The 16,982-nt window shown below is 42.4% G+C and overlaps 1 protein-coding gene across 1 annotated transcript in view; it reads right to left on the reverse strand.

Annotated features, from left to right (window-relative positions):
• Window positions 1-16,982, reverse strand: part of LOC127575526 (dynein axonemal heavy chain 8-like) — a 443,415-nt gene that overhangs the window by 311,332 nt on the left and 115,101 nt on the right. Inside the window, 2 exon segments of the mRNA XM_052025459.1 lie at window positions 10,645-10,764; window positions 15,641-15,757. Coding sequence (XP_051881419.1) covers window positions 10,645-10,764; window positions 15,641-15,757 — 237 coding nt within the window.

Here is a 16,982-nt window from a genome sequence, read left to right on the forward strand (position 1 = left end):
CAGCTAATTCTGCACAGAACTCTAGCAGCTTAAAAACTGGGAGCTGGAGCAACACAAAATGCTGAAGGAACTCAGCGGGTCAGGCAGCACCTATGGAGGGAAATGGACAGTTGACGTTTGGGTCAAGACCTTTCATCAGGACTAGAAAGAAGGGAGATAGCCAGTATAAAGAGGTGGGGGGGGAAGGAGGGAGCAAAAGCTGGCAGGTGATAGGTGGATCCAGGTGAGAGGGGAATGATAGGCAGGTGAGGGAGGAGGAGAGTGGGAATGATCAAAGAAGCTGGGAGGTGATAGGTGGAAGTGACAAAGGGCTGAAGAAGATGGAATTTGATAGGAGAGGACAGTGGACCATGGAATAAAGGAGGTGAGGAGGAGAACCGAAGGGAGGAATGTATGGGTGATGGGCAGATTGAAAGGGTGGGAGGGTGGGAGGGTGGGGGGGTGTAGAGATGGGGTGATGGGGCTGGTGGGATAAGGGAAAAAAAGGGGACGGAGGGGAGCTGTTACCAAAAGTCAGAGAATTCAATATTCACGCCATAAGGTTGGAGACTACCAAGGTGCTGTTTCTCTAATCTGCGTCTAGCCTCAATTTGGCAGTAGAGGAGGCCATGGACAGATATGTCGGTGTGGGAATGGGAAGTGGAGTTAACATGGCTGGCCACCAGGAGATCCTGGCTGGTACAGCGAATGGAGCAAAAGTGCTCGACAAAGTGATTCCCCCAATCTGCGTCAGGTCTTACCGAAGTAGCGGAGGCTGCACCAGGAGTACCGGATGCAGTAATTGATACCGATGGATTCACAGGTGAAGTACTGCATCATCTGGAACCATTTTGTATGTTGCTCCAGATTTCCAGCATCTGCAATCTCTCTTGTGTTTCCAGGAGCTAGAATTCTATTAGGGATGAAGAAGGTGATGTAGGCTTAAAGGGGAAATAAGGCTAAAATAAATAGTGAGTACTTCGTATTGGTGTTAACTAAGAGGGTATGAAAAGATATTGGTAGAAGTGATATGGAAGAGGTAATGCCCTCTATATTCGTTTTAGGGATCTGAGGCAAGGACAGGATTTATTACCCATCCCTATCTGCCCTTGTGAAGGTGGTGGTTAGCTGCAGTCCTCCTGGTGAAGGTACTCTTGTGGGAGAGAGTTCCAGGATTTAAACTCAGTGACAATGAAGGATATAAGAAAAATTTCCAAGTTAGGATAGTGTGCAACTTGGAAAGGAACTTGCATGTGTTGGTGCTTCTATGCACTTGTTCTTCTTGGTGGTAGAAATTGTGGGTTTGCAAAGTGCTATCAGAATATAGTGATTATTTGTAAACATTTAGCATCAACGATCAGTAAGGTTTTCAAAATTGTAATAAAGGAAAAAATTAACAGGTACTTGGAGAAGTTGGAGTTAATTAACAAGATCTAGCGTAGATTTCTAAAAGGTATACAATGTTTTATAAAAATTAAATTGCTTGGTGTAGTGACAAAGAATGTGTACTTCATTTATTCATGGACATTTATATCCATTGCTTATTCAATCCTAAATGCTCCTGACTGATGAGGTAGTTAAGCAACCACATTGGAAATTAGGAGGGCAAAAAAGAGACATGAGATATCCTTGGCAGATAAGGTTAAGGTGAATCCAAAGGGATTATATAAGTATATTAAGAGCAAAAGGGTAACAAGGGGGAGAATAGATCCCCTTAAGGATCAGTGTGGTCGTCCATGTGTAGAGACATGGGAGACGGGTGAGGACTTAAAAGAATACTTCTCCTAAGTACTTACTGTGGAGAACATGCAAGCTAGTGAGTTCAGGAAAGAGAACAGTGATGTCCTGAAACATATTGACATTATGAAAGAGGAGGTGTTAATAATCTTGAAACAGATAAAAGTGGATAAATCCCTGGGGCCTGACCAAGTATATCCTAGGATGTTCTAGAAAGGAAGGGAAGAAATTGCTGGAGCACTGGTAGAGGTTTTTGTACCTTTGTTAGCCACAGGTGAAGTACCAGCAGCCTGGAGGATGGCTAATGTTGTGCCTTTATTTAAGAAGGGATGCAAGGACGAGACAATTATAGGCTGGTGAGCCTAATATCAGTGGTGGGTAAAGTAACTGGAGGGGATTCTGAGAGACAGGATCTACCTGCATTTGGAAAGACAAGGATTGATTAGGGATAGTCAACATGGCTTTGTGCATGGGAAATCATGTCTCATGAATTTGATTGAGTTATCTGAAGAGGTGACCAAGAGGATTGACAAGGGCAGGGTGGTAGATATTATCTATATAGGTTTTAGCAAGGCCTGTGACAAGGTCCCACACTGTAGGCTGATCCAGAAGGTTGGATCACATGGGATCCAGAGTGAGCTAGCCAATTGGATACAAAATTGGCTTGGTGGTAGGAGTCAGAGGGTGGTTGTGCAGGATTGTTTTTCAGATTGGAGGCCTGTGACCGGTGGTGTGCTGCAGAGGTTGGTATTGAGTCCCCTGTTGATTGCCATATATATTAATAATTTGGATGAGAATGCAAGTGGCATGATTAGTAAGTCTGCCTTTCTCCTACCACATCCAGCTCATCATTCTTCATCAATTCCACCAGCTGCAACGCAATGTCAAACACCAGTCACATCTTCTCCATCCCACCCCTTTCTGCTAAAACCAGAGGAACAGCACCTCATATTCCACCTGGGTAGTCTAGAACCCAACGCCATGAACATCAGGTAACCTACATCCCCTCTGTTCCCTTCTCTCTCCTTATGATCCACCCAGGTCCTCTCGTTCATGCCCTTCTTTCCAACCAACCCCCCAGCCCCACCCAGCCCCCTGTTACCCATTTTTTTTCTCTCCCCCACCTGGTTCCATCTGCCTTTCACCTGCACACTTTACCTACTTGATCCCATCCCCTCCACTCACTGTTCCCAACTGCCCAGCATCCTTCCCTCACCTGATTTCAGTCATCATTTCTTATCAGATTCCATAATCTGCAGCCTTTGGTTATCTCCACTATCACCTCCCAGCCATCTCCACCCATCCCTCACCCACCTGGCTCCATCTTCTCATCAACCCCTCCTCAATTGGTTCCACCTATCACTTGCCAGCTTCTGCCTCACCCCTGCCCCTCATCGCTTTATACTGGCTATCTTCCATTTTACTCTCAGTCCTGATTTAGGGTCTCAACCCAAAATATCGACCATCCCTTTGCCTCTACAGCTGTGTGCCTTCAGCAGTTTGTTTTTTGCATTGAATATAAGAGTTGGAACATCATGTTATGGCTGTACAAGACGTTGGTGAGACTGCGCTTGGAGAATTGTGTGCAGTTCTGATCTCCTTGTGCTAAGAAGGATGTCACTAAACTGGAATGAGTGCAGAAAAGATTCACAAAGGTGTTACCAAACTGGAGAGCTTGAGTCATCAGGAGAGACTGGATAGGCTGGGGCTTTTTTCCCTGCAGTATAAGAGGCTGAGTGGTCAACCTATAGATGTATATACAATCATGACAGGCATAGATAAGGTGAATGGTCATGGTGCTTTTTTCCCCCCCAGGGGATAGATTTAAAGTGAAAAAAGAAAGATTTAAAGGAGATCTGAGGGGCATGTTTTTCTCACTGAGGGTGGTGGATACATGGAACGAGCTGCTAGAGGAAGTGGTAGAGGCAGGTACAATCCCAATGTTTAAAAGACATTTGGACAGGCACATGGATAGGAAAGGTTTAGAGGAATATGGGTCAAACGCAGGCATATCATACTAGCTCAGGTAGGCACTTTGGTCAGCATGGATGAGTTAGGCTGAAGGACCTATTTCTGTGCTGTATAACCTATGTCACATTCTTGGATCTAGAATCACATCTAAGCCAGATTGGGAAGCGTGGTACATTCACTTCCTTGAAGGAAGGGAATTCAGTGACCATTATCTATATGAATTTTAAGGAAATGTTTGACAAGTACACATAAAATTATGGCTAACAAATTCAGACTTGTGGACCACAGGGGTCTGTGTTAACATGGTTTAAAAAAAGGTGTAAGGACAAAAAACAGCATATTATGATAAATGGAGACACAAGAGATTCTGCAGATGCTGAAATCTTGAGCAACACACACAAAATGCTGAAGGAACTCAGTAGGGCAGGCAGCATCTATGGAGAGAAATAAACAGTTGACGTTTCAGGTCGGCGTCCTGATGAAGGGTCTCGACCTGAAACGTCAACTGTTTACTTCTCTCCATACCTGCTGCCTGACCTGTTCCTCCAGCATTTTGTGCGTATTATGATAAATGTTTTTTTTAGACTGGAGATTGATAGATGGTGGTGTTTCACAAGGGTGGTGTTTGATGCATAAATGACAAATATAGAAATTATTTTGATTCTGGAAGATAAAGTAAGATTTCAAAACTTGCAATGATTCTAAACATGGATCATTGACATTGACTGAATTACCATAGCCAAATAGCCCAACATTACCATCACGGGAGTCACCAGTGACCAGAAATTAAATTGGACCAGCTGCATAAATACCAGAGCTGCAAGAGAATATTGTAATGAGTGTCCTGTGGTAAATGATTCAACTGCTGACAAGCCTTGCTACCATGTGTAAAATACTTATTTGGAGTGTGATGGAATGCTTTCCATAGCCTGGATGAGTGCAGCTCCAACAATATTCAAGAAATTCGACACCACTCAGGACAAAGCCACAGGGCCGATAAGGGGAAATTAATAGATGTAGTGCATTTGGATTTCCAGAAGGCATTCAATAAAGTGTCATATAAAAGCTTGCAACACAAGATAGCAGTGGATTGAGTTGAGGGGTAATATATTGGCACATATTCATAAATCGCTACCCAAAAATTCAAGATATGGTATAAAATGTGCTCTAATAGAATTTATGTGGTGGGGGGTGGAATAAATAAATAAACACAAAATGCAAAAGAAACAGCAAATTATGTCTACTTTTTTTTACAACTCACATTTCTTCACAGGTGCAGATAATGTGGGTTTTTTTTCAGTGAGTTAAGATTCCTTTTGCTGTATAGCGGGGGGGTTTTCTAAAAGTTTTCCATATTATTTACCCTTACGATGTCCGAAACAGGGCCAGCAAGTTTAAGTGCAAGTTGTAAACCTATGTGACCATGTAAAGGAATTTCACTGGATGTAAAACTTGATATTTTGACAAAGGTTGGTTTTCTAGGAATGCAACCCCTCTGTAATGTGGGGGCCCGCCTGTAACATTCTGAGGGGATTGATAGGGTGGTGATGTTAGGATGTTTCCTGAGTGAGGGCTTCTAAGACTAGTGAGTATAACTTCAGGATCAGGGGTTGTCCAATTAACACTGATATGAGGAGGAATTTCTTTTCTCAGTGTTGTGAATCCTTGGATTCCCTACTCTGGGGAAATGTGGAGACAGGGCCATCGAATATATTCAAGAGAGATATCTGAACTACAAGGGAGCTGAAGGGGACAGAGCAGAAGAGTAGTGTTGAGGCCAAGATTGGATTATCCATGATCTTACTGAATGGGAAGCAGGGTCCAAAGGCTGTCTGTCTTTCTTTTGCTCCTGTTTCTTATGGTTGCATGTTCAGCCTGCTTGACCGACACCCTCATTGCAATGGGTAGTATTTGCAAAAATACTAATTGTTATCTTCAGAAAGGGAAGTCAAAGATCATGTACCAGTTCTCATTGGTGGGTCACAGGTGGAGAGTAAGCAGTTTCAAACTCCTGAGCGTTAACATCTCAGATGACCTAACCTGGGCCCAGCACATTAATGCAATCACGAACAAGGCACGCCAGCACCTCTACTTTCTTAGAAGTTTAAAGAGATTTAGCACATAGAGTAACTTCTACTGATGCACTATTGAAAGTATCCTGACTGGCATCACACCAGGCAGGCACAGTAGTATAGTGGTTAGCGTAACACTTTACAGCACCAGCGACCCGGGTTCAATTCCGGGTGCTCCGGTTTCCTCCCACATTCCAAAAGACATATAGGTTAGGAAGTTGTGGGCATGCTATGCTGGCACTGGAAGTGTGGCGACACTTGCAGGTTGCCCCCAGAACATTCTACGCAAAAAATGTATTTCACTGTGGGTTTCGATGTACATGTAACTAATAAAAGATATCTTGGTACGGAATTTCTAACGCATAGGAATGCAAGAAGCTGCAGAGAGCCGTGGATACAGACTGGTCCACCATGGCACAGCCCTCCCCACCACTGACAGCATCTACAGGAGGCGCTGTCTCAATAAAATGGCATCTATCATCAAGGATCCACACCATCTGGGTTATGCCCTTTTCTCACTGCTACTGTCAAGGCAGGAGGGACAGAAGCCTGAAGTCCCACATCACCAGGTTCAGGAACAGCTACTTTCCTGCGATCACCAGTTCTTGAAAGTACCTACACAACCCTAACCCTACCTCAGTCAGCAATGGAACACTACGGACCACCTCTTTGCACTACCACGGCCTTGTTTTCAATTGTGACTTTGTTTTTTTTGCACAAAGGCCTTGTGTTTGCACTGTCTTTTGTTTTTATTTTTTTCATTGCATGGTGTAATTTTATGTATAACTTATATTCTATGTGTTACCTATACCTATGTGCCTGTGATACTGCTGCAAGCAAGTTTTTCATTGTAATGTAGCTCACTGTACTTGTGGATATGACAATAAACTCAACTTGATATGGGAACACCACCACCTGCTGGTTCCAAGTTGAACACAATACCTACATGGAAATATACCTCTCTTCCTTCATCACTGATGGATCTAAATCGTGAAACTCCCTATCCAGCAGCATTGTTTGGACACCTCAGGCAGCATCAGAAGGACTGCAGTGGTTTACAAAGGTGGCTGACTACTATAATGGGGATTAGGCAATAAATTGATTCACACATCCCAAAAAATTAATAAAAATATAGACAAAGTTGCCTTCCCTCATTAGCTAATAAAAGATGCAGGGACATCGATTTGAAGATTTAGGCAAGAAACACACAGGTGACGTGAGGAAGACTTTTTCTTCTACTGTGGATGGTAGTGACCAAGAGCTCACTGCCTACAAGGGAGGTGGAAGTGAAGTTCATGTATGATTTCAAAAAGAAATTGGACTGGCACTTAAGGAAAATATAAGGAGGGAAGGGACTGGCTAGATTGGTCTACATAGATAAGATATCTTTATTAGTCACATGTACATCGAAACACACAATGAAATGCATCTTTTGCCTAGAATATTCTGGGGGCAGCCCACAAGTGTCACCACGCTTCTGGCGCCAATTTAGCATGCCCACAACTTCCTAACCCATACGTCTTTGTAATCTGGGAGGAAACCGGAGCATCCGGAGGAGACACGGGGAGAACATACAAACTCCTTAAAGCCAGCAGCTGGAATTGAACCCAGGTCACTGGTGCTGTAATAGCATTATGCTAACCGCTACACTACCGTGCCTGCCCTGATGTCATGGAACCAAAAGACCCAATAGCCTTCCTATGTGGTGTAATGGCACTATGCCTATATGATGCATCTTTTTACCATGTGAATACATATGAATAATGTTAAACAATTACATATTAACTTACATTGTAATTTGTCACAGAGATGGGAAGCATAGTAGCAGTGCAGCAGGTGGAGAGAAAACTGTGCAGATAATTTAAGCAGAGCACACAGAGGCAGGTTAGGGAGCATGGGAGGACTGGCAAGCTCAATTGCATTTACTTCAATGCTAGGAGCCTCACAGGTAAATTGGATGAATGGATCATCACTTGGAATTGTGATGTTATTGCAATCACAGAGATGCAGTTGAGGAAAGGGCAGGACTGGCAGCTTAATGTACATGAGTATAGAAGTTTCTTTTTTTAAATTTTTTTAATTTTTTAAAAAATTTTATTTACAGTGTGGTAACAGGCCCTTCCGGCCCAATGAGTCCGCACCGCCCATTTTAAACCCAAATTAACCTACTCGTACGTCTTTGGAATGTGGGAGAAAACCAGAGCACCCAGAGGAAACCCACACAGACACAGGAGCACGTACAAACTCCTTACAGACAGCGACGGGAATCGAACCCCAATTGTTGGCGCTGTAATAGCATCGCGCTAACCGCTATGCTACACAACACAACAGGGGAGAATAGAAGGCTAGAAAGAATGTAACAGTAGTACTTGGAAAGGATATTTTGGAGGGATCATCCAATGAGAGTAGAAGTTACGAATAAGAGAAGGGTGATCACTTTGGTGGGTTTATACTATAGGCCTCCCAATAGCGGGAATTAGAAGAAGAGATACTGTATGTAAGCAAATCACAGAAATGTTTACCATTAATAGTGTTACAATCGTGGGGGTTTTTAACTTTCCCAATGTTGACTAGGATTGCCTGAGTGAGTGGGGCTTTGATCGGGTGGAATTTGTGAAGTGCACCAAAGAACATTTTTTGATACAATATGTAGAAAATCCTATCAGAAATGGTGCAGTACTCAACCTTAGCTTAGTAAATGAAACTGGGTAGGTGACAGAAGTGTCGGTGGGGGAATACTTCATAAGTTTCAAGGTAGTTATGAAAAGGGATAAGGTTGGTCCTCAAGTTAAGGTCTTGAAATGATTGAAGGCTGATTTCAATGGTGTAAGGGAGGACCTGGCTAAAGTAGATTGGGAGCAGAAGCTTACAGGTAAAATGACAGCTGACAAGCGGGTGTCTTTTAAAAGAAAGCTAGTAAGAGTTCAGGGCCAGCATGTTTCGGTAGGGGTGAAAAGCAAAGATGGCAAGGTTAGAGAACCTTAGATGACAAAGGAAATTGCAGGTTTGATCAGGGAAAGAAAGGAAACTTATGCCAGGTTTAGGCAACTGGAATTAAGGGAGCTTCTTGAGGAATACAGAGTGTGTGGGAGAGAACTTCAAGAAATTAGGATGGCAAAAATAGGCCATGAAGTACCCTTGGCAAGTAAGATTAAGGAGAAATATTCTAGAAGTATATCAAGAGCAAGAGGGTATCCTCAGAAAGAGTGGATTTCCTTAGGGTCCTAAGGAGTAATCTGTGTGTGGAAAATAGCTAATAACATAGAACATAGAATAGTACAGCACAGGAACAGACCCTTTGGCCCAGGATGTTGTGCAGAACTAATTAAGCTAATGACACCTAATCCCATCTGCCTGCACATGGTCCATAAGCCTCCATTCTCTGCATATTCATGTGCCCATCTAAATGCCTCTTATCGTACCTGCCTCCACCACCACCCCTGGCGGTGCATTCCAGGCACCCACCACTCTCTGTGTAAAAACCTTGCCCCGCACATCTCCTTTGACCTTCCCCCCTCTCACCTTAAGGGTATTAGACTGTTGTTCTTTTATTTAAGAAAGGCTGCAGGGACAAGGCAGGTAACCATAGGCTGGAAAGCCATATGTCAGTGGTAGGGAAATTATTGGGGAAAATCCCAAGGGATAGGATTTATGTACATTTGAAAAGGCAGTGGCTGACCATGGATAGCCAACATGGCTTTGTGTAGGGGAAATCCTGCCTCACTAATTTGATTGAATTTTTTGAGGAGGTAATTAAGAAGACTATGAAGGCAGGATGATAGATGTTGTCTCTATCAACTTTAATAAAGGCAGTTGACAAGGTCCTTCATGGTAAGTTGGTCCAAAAGGTTAAAGCTCATGGGATCCAAGGCTAGCTGGCTAATTGGATGCAACATTGGCTTGATGACAGGAGGCAAAGTGTCGTGCCGGAAAGATCTTTTTCTGATTGGAAGTCTGTGGTCAGTGGTGCACCACAGGGATCAGTTCTAGGGCCCTGTTGTTTGTGATGTACATTAATGACTTGAATGTGTATGTAGGAGGTCTGATTAATGAGTTTGAAGATGACACAAAAGTTGGTGGTGTTGTGGATAGCAATGAAGACAGTCAAAGGTTGCGGTAAGATGTGGATCAAGTGCGAAGTTGGGTGGAGCACTGACAGATATAATTTATTTCCGACAAGTGCACAGTCATGCATTTTACAAAGTCAAATTGGTGTAGGACATGAACAGAGGAAACCTATGTAGATAGGGCAGTGAAGAAGGAATATGACATGCTCGCCTTCATAGATCAGGAGATGAATATACATTATGCTTCAACTTTATGAAACACTGGTTAGACTGCACTTGGAGAATTGTATGAAGTTCTGGTCATCATTATAGGAAGGACATGTTTGCATTGGAGAGAGTGTAGAGGAGAATGGGATTAGTATAGATGGGCAAAAAGCTTGGCATGGATGTAGTGGTCTGTTTGGTCTGTTTCTGTGCTGTACAACTCAGGATTCTGTGCAATCATGTTAATCATGCTGAATAATTGCCAATAATTGACAGATCTAGTTTTGAATTGACACAAAGCTGAATTCCAAATACTTATGCTAAAATTTTTTAACAGAATATCTGGGGCGGCATGGTAGCATAGCAGTTAGCGTGACGCTACTACAGCGCCAGCGATCGGGGTTTGATTCCCGTCGCTGTCTGTAAGGAGTTTGTACGTTCTCCTGTGTCTGCATGGGTTTCCTCCAGGAGGTCCGGTTTCCTCCCACATTCCAAAGACGTACGGGTAGGTTAACTTGGGTTTAAAAAATGGGTGGCGCGGACTCATTGGGCCGGAAGGGCCTGTTACCACGCTGTAAATAAAATTTTTAAAAAAACTAATTAAAAAATATTACCTCACTGTATGCAAGCATTTCTTCCAAAGTTAAGGCCTGATCTTCTGGTAGTTTGATTATAGCTGTTTGGGCTATTTCGTCCAATACCTCATCTATATGCCTCTCTCGTAAGTCAGTTATCTGGAAGCGACAATGAATATTACACTTTTATTTACATTAGTTAATATATTTCCTATTTCAGCACTTTCCCATAAGAACTATACAGTAAAGTCTTATTGAGTCATAGAGAGACACAGTAGAGAAACAGGCCCTTCAGCCCACCAAGTTCCCACTGACCATCAATCACCCATTACACTAATCCAATTTTATTTTCCCCACATTATCATCAATTTCCCCCCCAAATCCTATTATTCACCTGCACACCAGAGGCAATTTAGTGACCAATTAACCTGTATGTCTTTGGGATGTGGAAGGAAACAAGAGCATCCAGAGGAAATCCACGCAAATAGCATCTTTGGTCAGAACTGAACCCGGCTCTACTAACTGCGCCCTTTCAATACTTATGAGTCAGCAGCATAAAAATACAATAAATAATAAAAAATTAATCCAAATGGGTAAATAAAATAAAAAAACGTTTTTTTTCTTTATTATGTATAGCAAATAAGGGTAAATTTGTTCAAGGCAATGCTTGTCAATTTAGGATTACTGTGTGCATCACGAAGCACTTGATAATAGAATATACCCCAAAATAATAGCATTCGGCATAAATAATCAAAACATGTAATATCTTCAGTGGAAGTGCAATTTGGATTTGGATATATCCCGGCTGTAATTTGATAGGCAAATGTGCAACTAAATAAATAAATAATAAATGATAATAGGGTTATGGATGAGGGGTCATAAATAATAATAGCCCCACTAAGCTGTACAAAAGGATATAGGATGATAAAATAAATAGAAACAACAACGAATGCCCATAGTTCAAGCAGGATGGATGGAGAAAAGTAATGCATCAGGGTCCTAGATAACTTTCTCATGATGGGTGGAGGAGGACTGGGAGGTGCTAAAAATAAAAAAATTGTCAATGATGCCCTGTTTCACTTTATCTGTTCACTCTGTCATTTTTATGTGGTGGGTTACATGGCAGATCTATGATCTGCTCTTGAAAGAATATAAGAGCATGGAGGTCTTCGTACAACTTTAGAAAACTTTGGTTAGGCCACAGCTGGAAAATTGTGTACATTTCTAGCCATCACACTATACAAGGTACGTGATTGCATTCACCAGGATGCTGCCTGGGATAAAATGTTTCACTTTCATTTAAGAGCAGAGATGATATGCTGGATTTGTTTTCCGTGGAGTAGAGGAGGCTGAAGGATCGGACAATATACAAAATTAGGAGAGCAGGGGGCAGGGATAGTGTAGATAGTAAGAAACACATCCTCAAGGCAGAAGTGTTTAAGACCAGAGGACTTAGGTTTTAGGTGAGGAGTATGAGGTTTAGAGGGGATCTGATTTCATCCAGAGGAGGCTGAGATCTGGAACATACTGAGTCAAAGAGTCACAGAGTCATACAGCATGAAAACAGGCCCTTCGGCCCAACTGGTCCATGCTGGCCAAGATGTCCACTTAAGTTAGTCCCAGTTGTCCATGTTTGACCCATACCCCCGAAACCTTTCCCATCCATGAATCTGCCCAAGTGTCTTTTAAATATTGTTAATGTACTTGCCCCTCAGGTCCCTATTAAATCTCACCTTAAGACTGTGTGCATTCACCCTCTCTATGCCCCTCATGATTTTATACTCTTCTATAAGATCACTCCTCATTTTTCTATGCTACAATGAATAAAGTCCTATCCTGCTCAACCTCTCTCTTTAACTCAGTCCCTCGAGTCCTGGCAACATCCTCATAAATCTTTTCTGCACTCTTTCCAGCTTAATAGCATCTTTCCTATCGCTGGCTGACCAAAAGTGAACATAATATTCCAAATGCAGCCTCACCAACATCTTGTACTGCCTGAGAAGCTGTTGGATGTGGCTATTCTTATAGAATTTATGAAGCATCCGGATGAGCACTTGAATAGCCAAGGCATAGTAGTCCATGGATCAAAGTGCTAGTAAATGGGATTAGTACAAAAAGGTATTTGATGGTCAGCATGGACATAATAGGCTAAAGGGCCCATTTCTGTACGATATGGCTCTTATGACACTTGGGGCCTAGCAAACCTGGAGGCTCAACAGAAATATGAAAAGCCAGATCCATTTGGTTATGAAAACTTCATCTGTATTCATGAAGAAGGATATTGTACAGTGAAATTCTAGAAATATTACCATTAAAAAGGAGGAAGCACTAAATATTTTATTAGGCTTAATAAGTTGCCCCTCAGATCCCTTTTAAGTTTCTCCTCTCTCACCCGAAACCTATGCCCCCTAGTTCTGGACTCCCCTACCCCGAGGAAAAGACTGTTACTACCCACCTTATCTGTGTCTCTCATAACTTTAAACATTTCTATAAGGTCGCCCCTCATGCTCCTATATTCCAAGGAATAAAGACCAAGCCTGGCCAACCTCTCCTTATAACTCAGGCCCTCCAGTCCTAGCAACATCCTCGTAAATCTTTTCTGCACTCTTTCCAGTTTAACCACGTCTTTTCTATAACAGGGCGACCACAACCATATGCAGTACTCCAAATGTGGCCTCACCAATAACTTATACAACTGCAACTTTTTCACACAGAGGGTGGTGAGTATATGGAATGAGCTGCCAGAGGAAGTGGTTGAAGCAGGTACAATAGTGTCATATAAGAAGCACTTGGATAGGTACGTGGAGGGGCAGGACAGAGGGATATGGGCCGAACGCAGGAAATTGGGACTAGCTTGGTGGGCACCATGGTCAGCATGAACTGTTTGGGCTGAAGGGCCTGTATCCGTGCTGTATTACTCTATGACTCTATATTGGGAACTGTTAACCCTTGAAAGAAGGCACTGAACAAGCAAGAACAGATAAATGACAAATATTCAGTTACGAAAAAATTTCAGACAATGCAGGGAGTCAGAGAATGTAGTAAGGGCAGGGGAACAATAAGATGGACTCTTGACCTCACAATCTACCTTGTTATGGCCTTGCACCTTATTTTCTACCTGACTGCACTTTCTCTGTAACACTTTATTCTGCATTCTGTTTTCCCTTGTACTAGCTTCATGCAGTCTTGTAATGAAGTGATCTGTATGGACGGCATGCAAAACAAGTTCTTCACTGTACCTCGGTACATGTGACAATAATAAACCAATTTACCAAGTAAAAAGAAATTAAAAATGTTGACACAAGAGACAGCAGATGCTGGGATCTGGAGCAAAAAAAACAAACTGCTGGAGGAACTCAGCGGATCAGTTGGCATCTGTGGAGGCAAAGGGATAGTTAAAGTTTCCGGTCAAGGCCCTATATCAGGACTGCAGGGCCCATTAGCTGAGGTCCTAAATAAATACTTTTCATCAGTATTCACAAAGGAACAAGACTTCGTACTTGGAGAATTCACTGAAGAGCTTGGTGAAAGTCTCGAGCAGATCTCCATAAATAGAGAGGAAGTATTCAATGCCTTAGGGGGCTTAATGGTAGATAAATACCCAGGTATGGATGGGATTTATTTCAGGTTGTACACAAGGCAAGGGAAGAGATTGCTGGAGCTCCGGCTGGGATTTTTAAATCCTCACTGGACACACACGAGGTACCAGGTGACTGGAAGATCACAAATGTGGTCCCCCTTTTCAAGAATGGCAGCAGGGAAAAGCCTGGTAACCCAGGACATGCAAGTCTAACATCAGTGGTCATGAACATACTGGAATTCTGAGGGAGGGGAGTAATGATCACATGAAAAGGCAGTGACGAATCAGAGACAGCTAACATGGCTTTGTCAAGGGCAGATCCTGTCTGATTAATTTATCTGAATTCTTTGAAGCGGTAACAAAAGACGAGAGCAGGGCAGTTGATGTGATTTATGTGGATTTTAGTAAGCCTTTAACAAGGTCCCACATGGAAGACTGGTACAGAAGGTTAGGGCCCATGGGATCTAGGCCAAGTTGGCAAACTGAATCCAAAATTGGCTTGGCAATAAGAGTCAGAGGGTGACAGTAGAAAGCTATTTTTGCGATTGGCTACCTGTGATGAGTGGTGTCCCACAAGGACCGGTGCTGGGACCCCTGCTGCTTATACGTGAATGACTTGGATGTGGGTGTGAGAGGCAAGATCGATAAGTTTGCAGATAACACGAAGATTGACAGAGTTGTCAATAGTATGGAAGGTAGTCTTAGGCTGCAGAGAGGTATTAATGTGTTGGTGAAATGGGCTAGAATATGGCAAATTGAGTTTAATCCAGACGTGTGAGTTGATGCATTTTGAGGGGACTGATGAGACTAGGGCATATACCATGAATGGTAGTGTCTCAAGGAGCATCAAATAAGGAGTTCATAGATCCTTAAAGGTGGCAACATAGGTAAATAACATGGTTAGGAAGGTATATGGGGTACTGGCCATTATTAGTCAGGGCATTAAGTACAGAAATTGGGAGGTCATACTCCCAATTTTATAAAACTTTGGTCAGACCTCAGCTGGAGTACTGCATGCAGTTCTCATCACCATGATATAGGAAAGATGTGAAAGCAATGGAAAGGGTGCAGAGGAGATTCTCCAGGATGTTACCTGGGATGCAGCAGTTCAGTTATAAGGAGGAAGCAGAGTCACTGACACTATTTAAGTGTTTAGATGAGCACTTGAATCACTTAGGCATGGAAAGCTATGGGCCAAATGCTCAGTAATGGGATTAATGCAGAAGGGTGCTCACTGGTCAGCGTGGACGAGTAGGGCCAAATAGCCTGCTTCTACGACTCTTTTCTATGACTCTATGGTAATAATCTACAGGATGCACTTCATTCATCTTATACATTACATGTCAATAACTAGCTATCATTAGCTGTTAAAATGATACAAGATTCTTTGTAATTTCTTTACTATTATCCTTCTGTGTAACAAGTAAATGTAAAGTTTTCAAGGAATCTACTTACTGTCTTTAGCAATGCAATCAACTCATCAATGGCTGTATCTGCATCAGAGAAGAACTGTGCAAGTGTTAAAGATGACCAGTTCAGTAAAGTAACTCCTTGTCTCAGAACAGATTCAATCTAAAATGAACAATAGGCCATAAAGGTGAATGCTTCTGGACCAAAACATCAAAATTGCTGTCATTAATATCTGGGTTTATTTCTATTCTATCTGATTGTTAAACATACTTCACAAAAACAACTCCATTACATAGAATATGGCATTAATTGTGGACCTCATGGCAAGGCATATTAGAATGTATCTGAATATCAGGAAGCAAAATGAGTACTGTACAATTATATACCTACCCCTTTCAGGCACTCTCAGCTTGAGTTAGAAGTACAGGCCATCCCCGAGTTACAAACGCCCAACTTATGGACACCTGTACATATGAATGAGCTCCCAAAATAGTAATAAATTTGTACATTCATTCCTACGAAGGGCAGAATGAGGTTCCACTCTCTCTCCACTTTTAGTAATTGTTCTCTTATCAGTCTTGTGTGCTTTTGATGCAATTCATTGCAACACTGTGGAGGTATGGTTATCACATCGAGTAATTTTTGCATATTTTCCAACATGGACAAAATGAACTTATGGATATCTGTAACAATGGAACCCGTATGTAACCCGGGGACAGCCTGTACTGGCCAACACTTCAAAAAGAAATGTACTTACCTCGGAACTGATAACACAGCAGCCTACATTTGTGCCTCATTGAATTCAGTTAGAATGAAAATTAAAACATAAAGGGCAATCAGGGACATAATGGCTGTGGAATGAAGTCCAGTGTTTTGTTTCTGGGTATATCAAGCTAATGCATGGAGAAGCTTAGATCATGCATTAACAAAAAGTGACGTGCAACAGACACAATTTTGTCCACAGATCCCATGCACTCACTGTACTTATGAGGTCTTCAGTCTTACTTAGGAAGGACTTAGCCTGACAGTGATCCCTCAGCTTGTGACTATTGCCCAACCTACATGACCTCCCATTAATTGACATGAACCCCGCAATTTGAAGACCAATTGCTCCCCATCACAATCCCTGGCAGTTTACATTCAACTTGTTAACCTGCTGGCCTGACCTTCCTTCCAATCCGTAAACCTTTCTCTTTTCCGATCTGCTGTCCCAGTATGAACTCTGACACAACTCCCCATACAGTCTTCCAGCCTGATTCTTCCCCCTACCAATCTTGGTTGTAACAACCCTTTACCAATCAACAGCCCAATGAACACTAACAGATCTGGATCTGCCAAGCCATCTTCATATCCCCAAATGAGGATTGCCCACCTGATCCTAAACCCT

The sequence above is a fragment of the Pristis pectinata genome, chromosome 10, assembly GCF_009764475.1.
Source record: "Pristis pectinata isolate sPriPec2 chromosome 10, sPriPec2.1.pri, whole genome shotgun sequence".
NCBI classification, from domain to species: Eukaryota; Metazoa; Chordata; class Chondrichthyes; order Rhinopristiformes; family Pristidae; genus Pristis; species Pristis pectinata.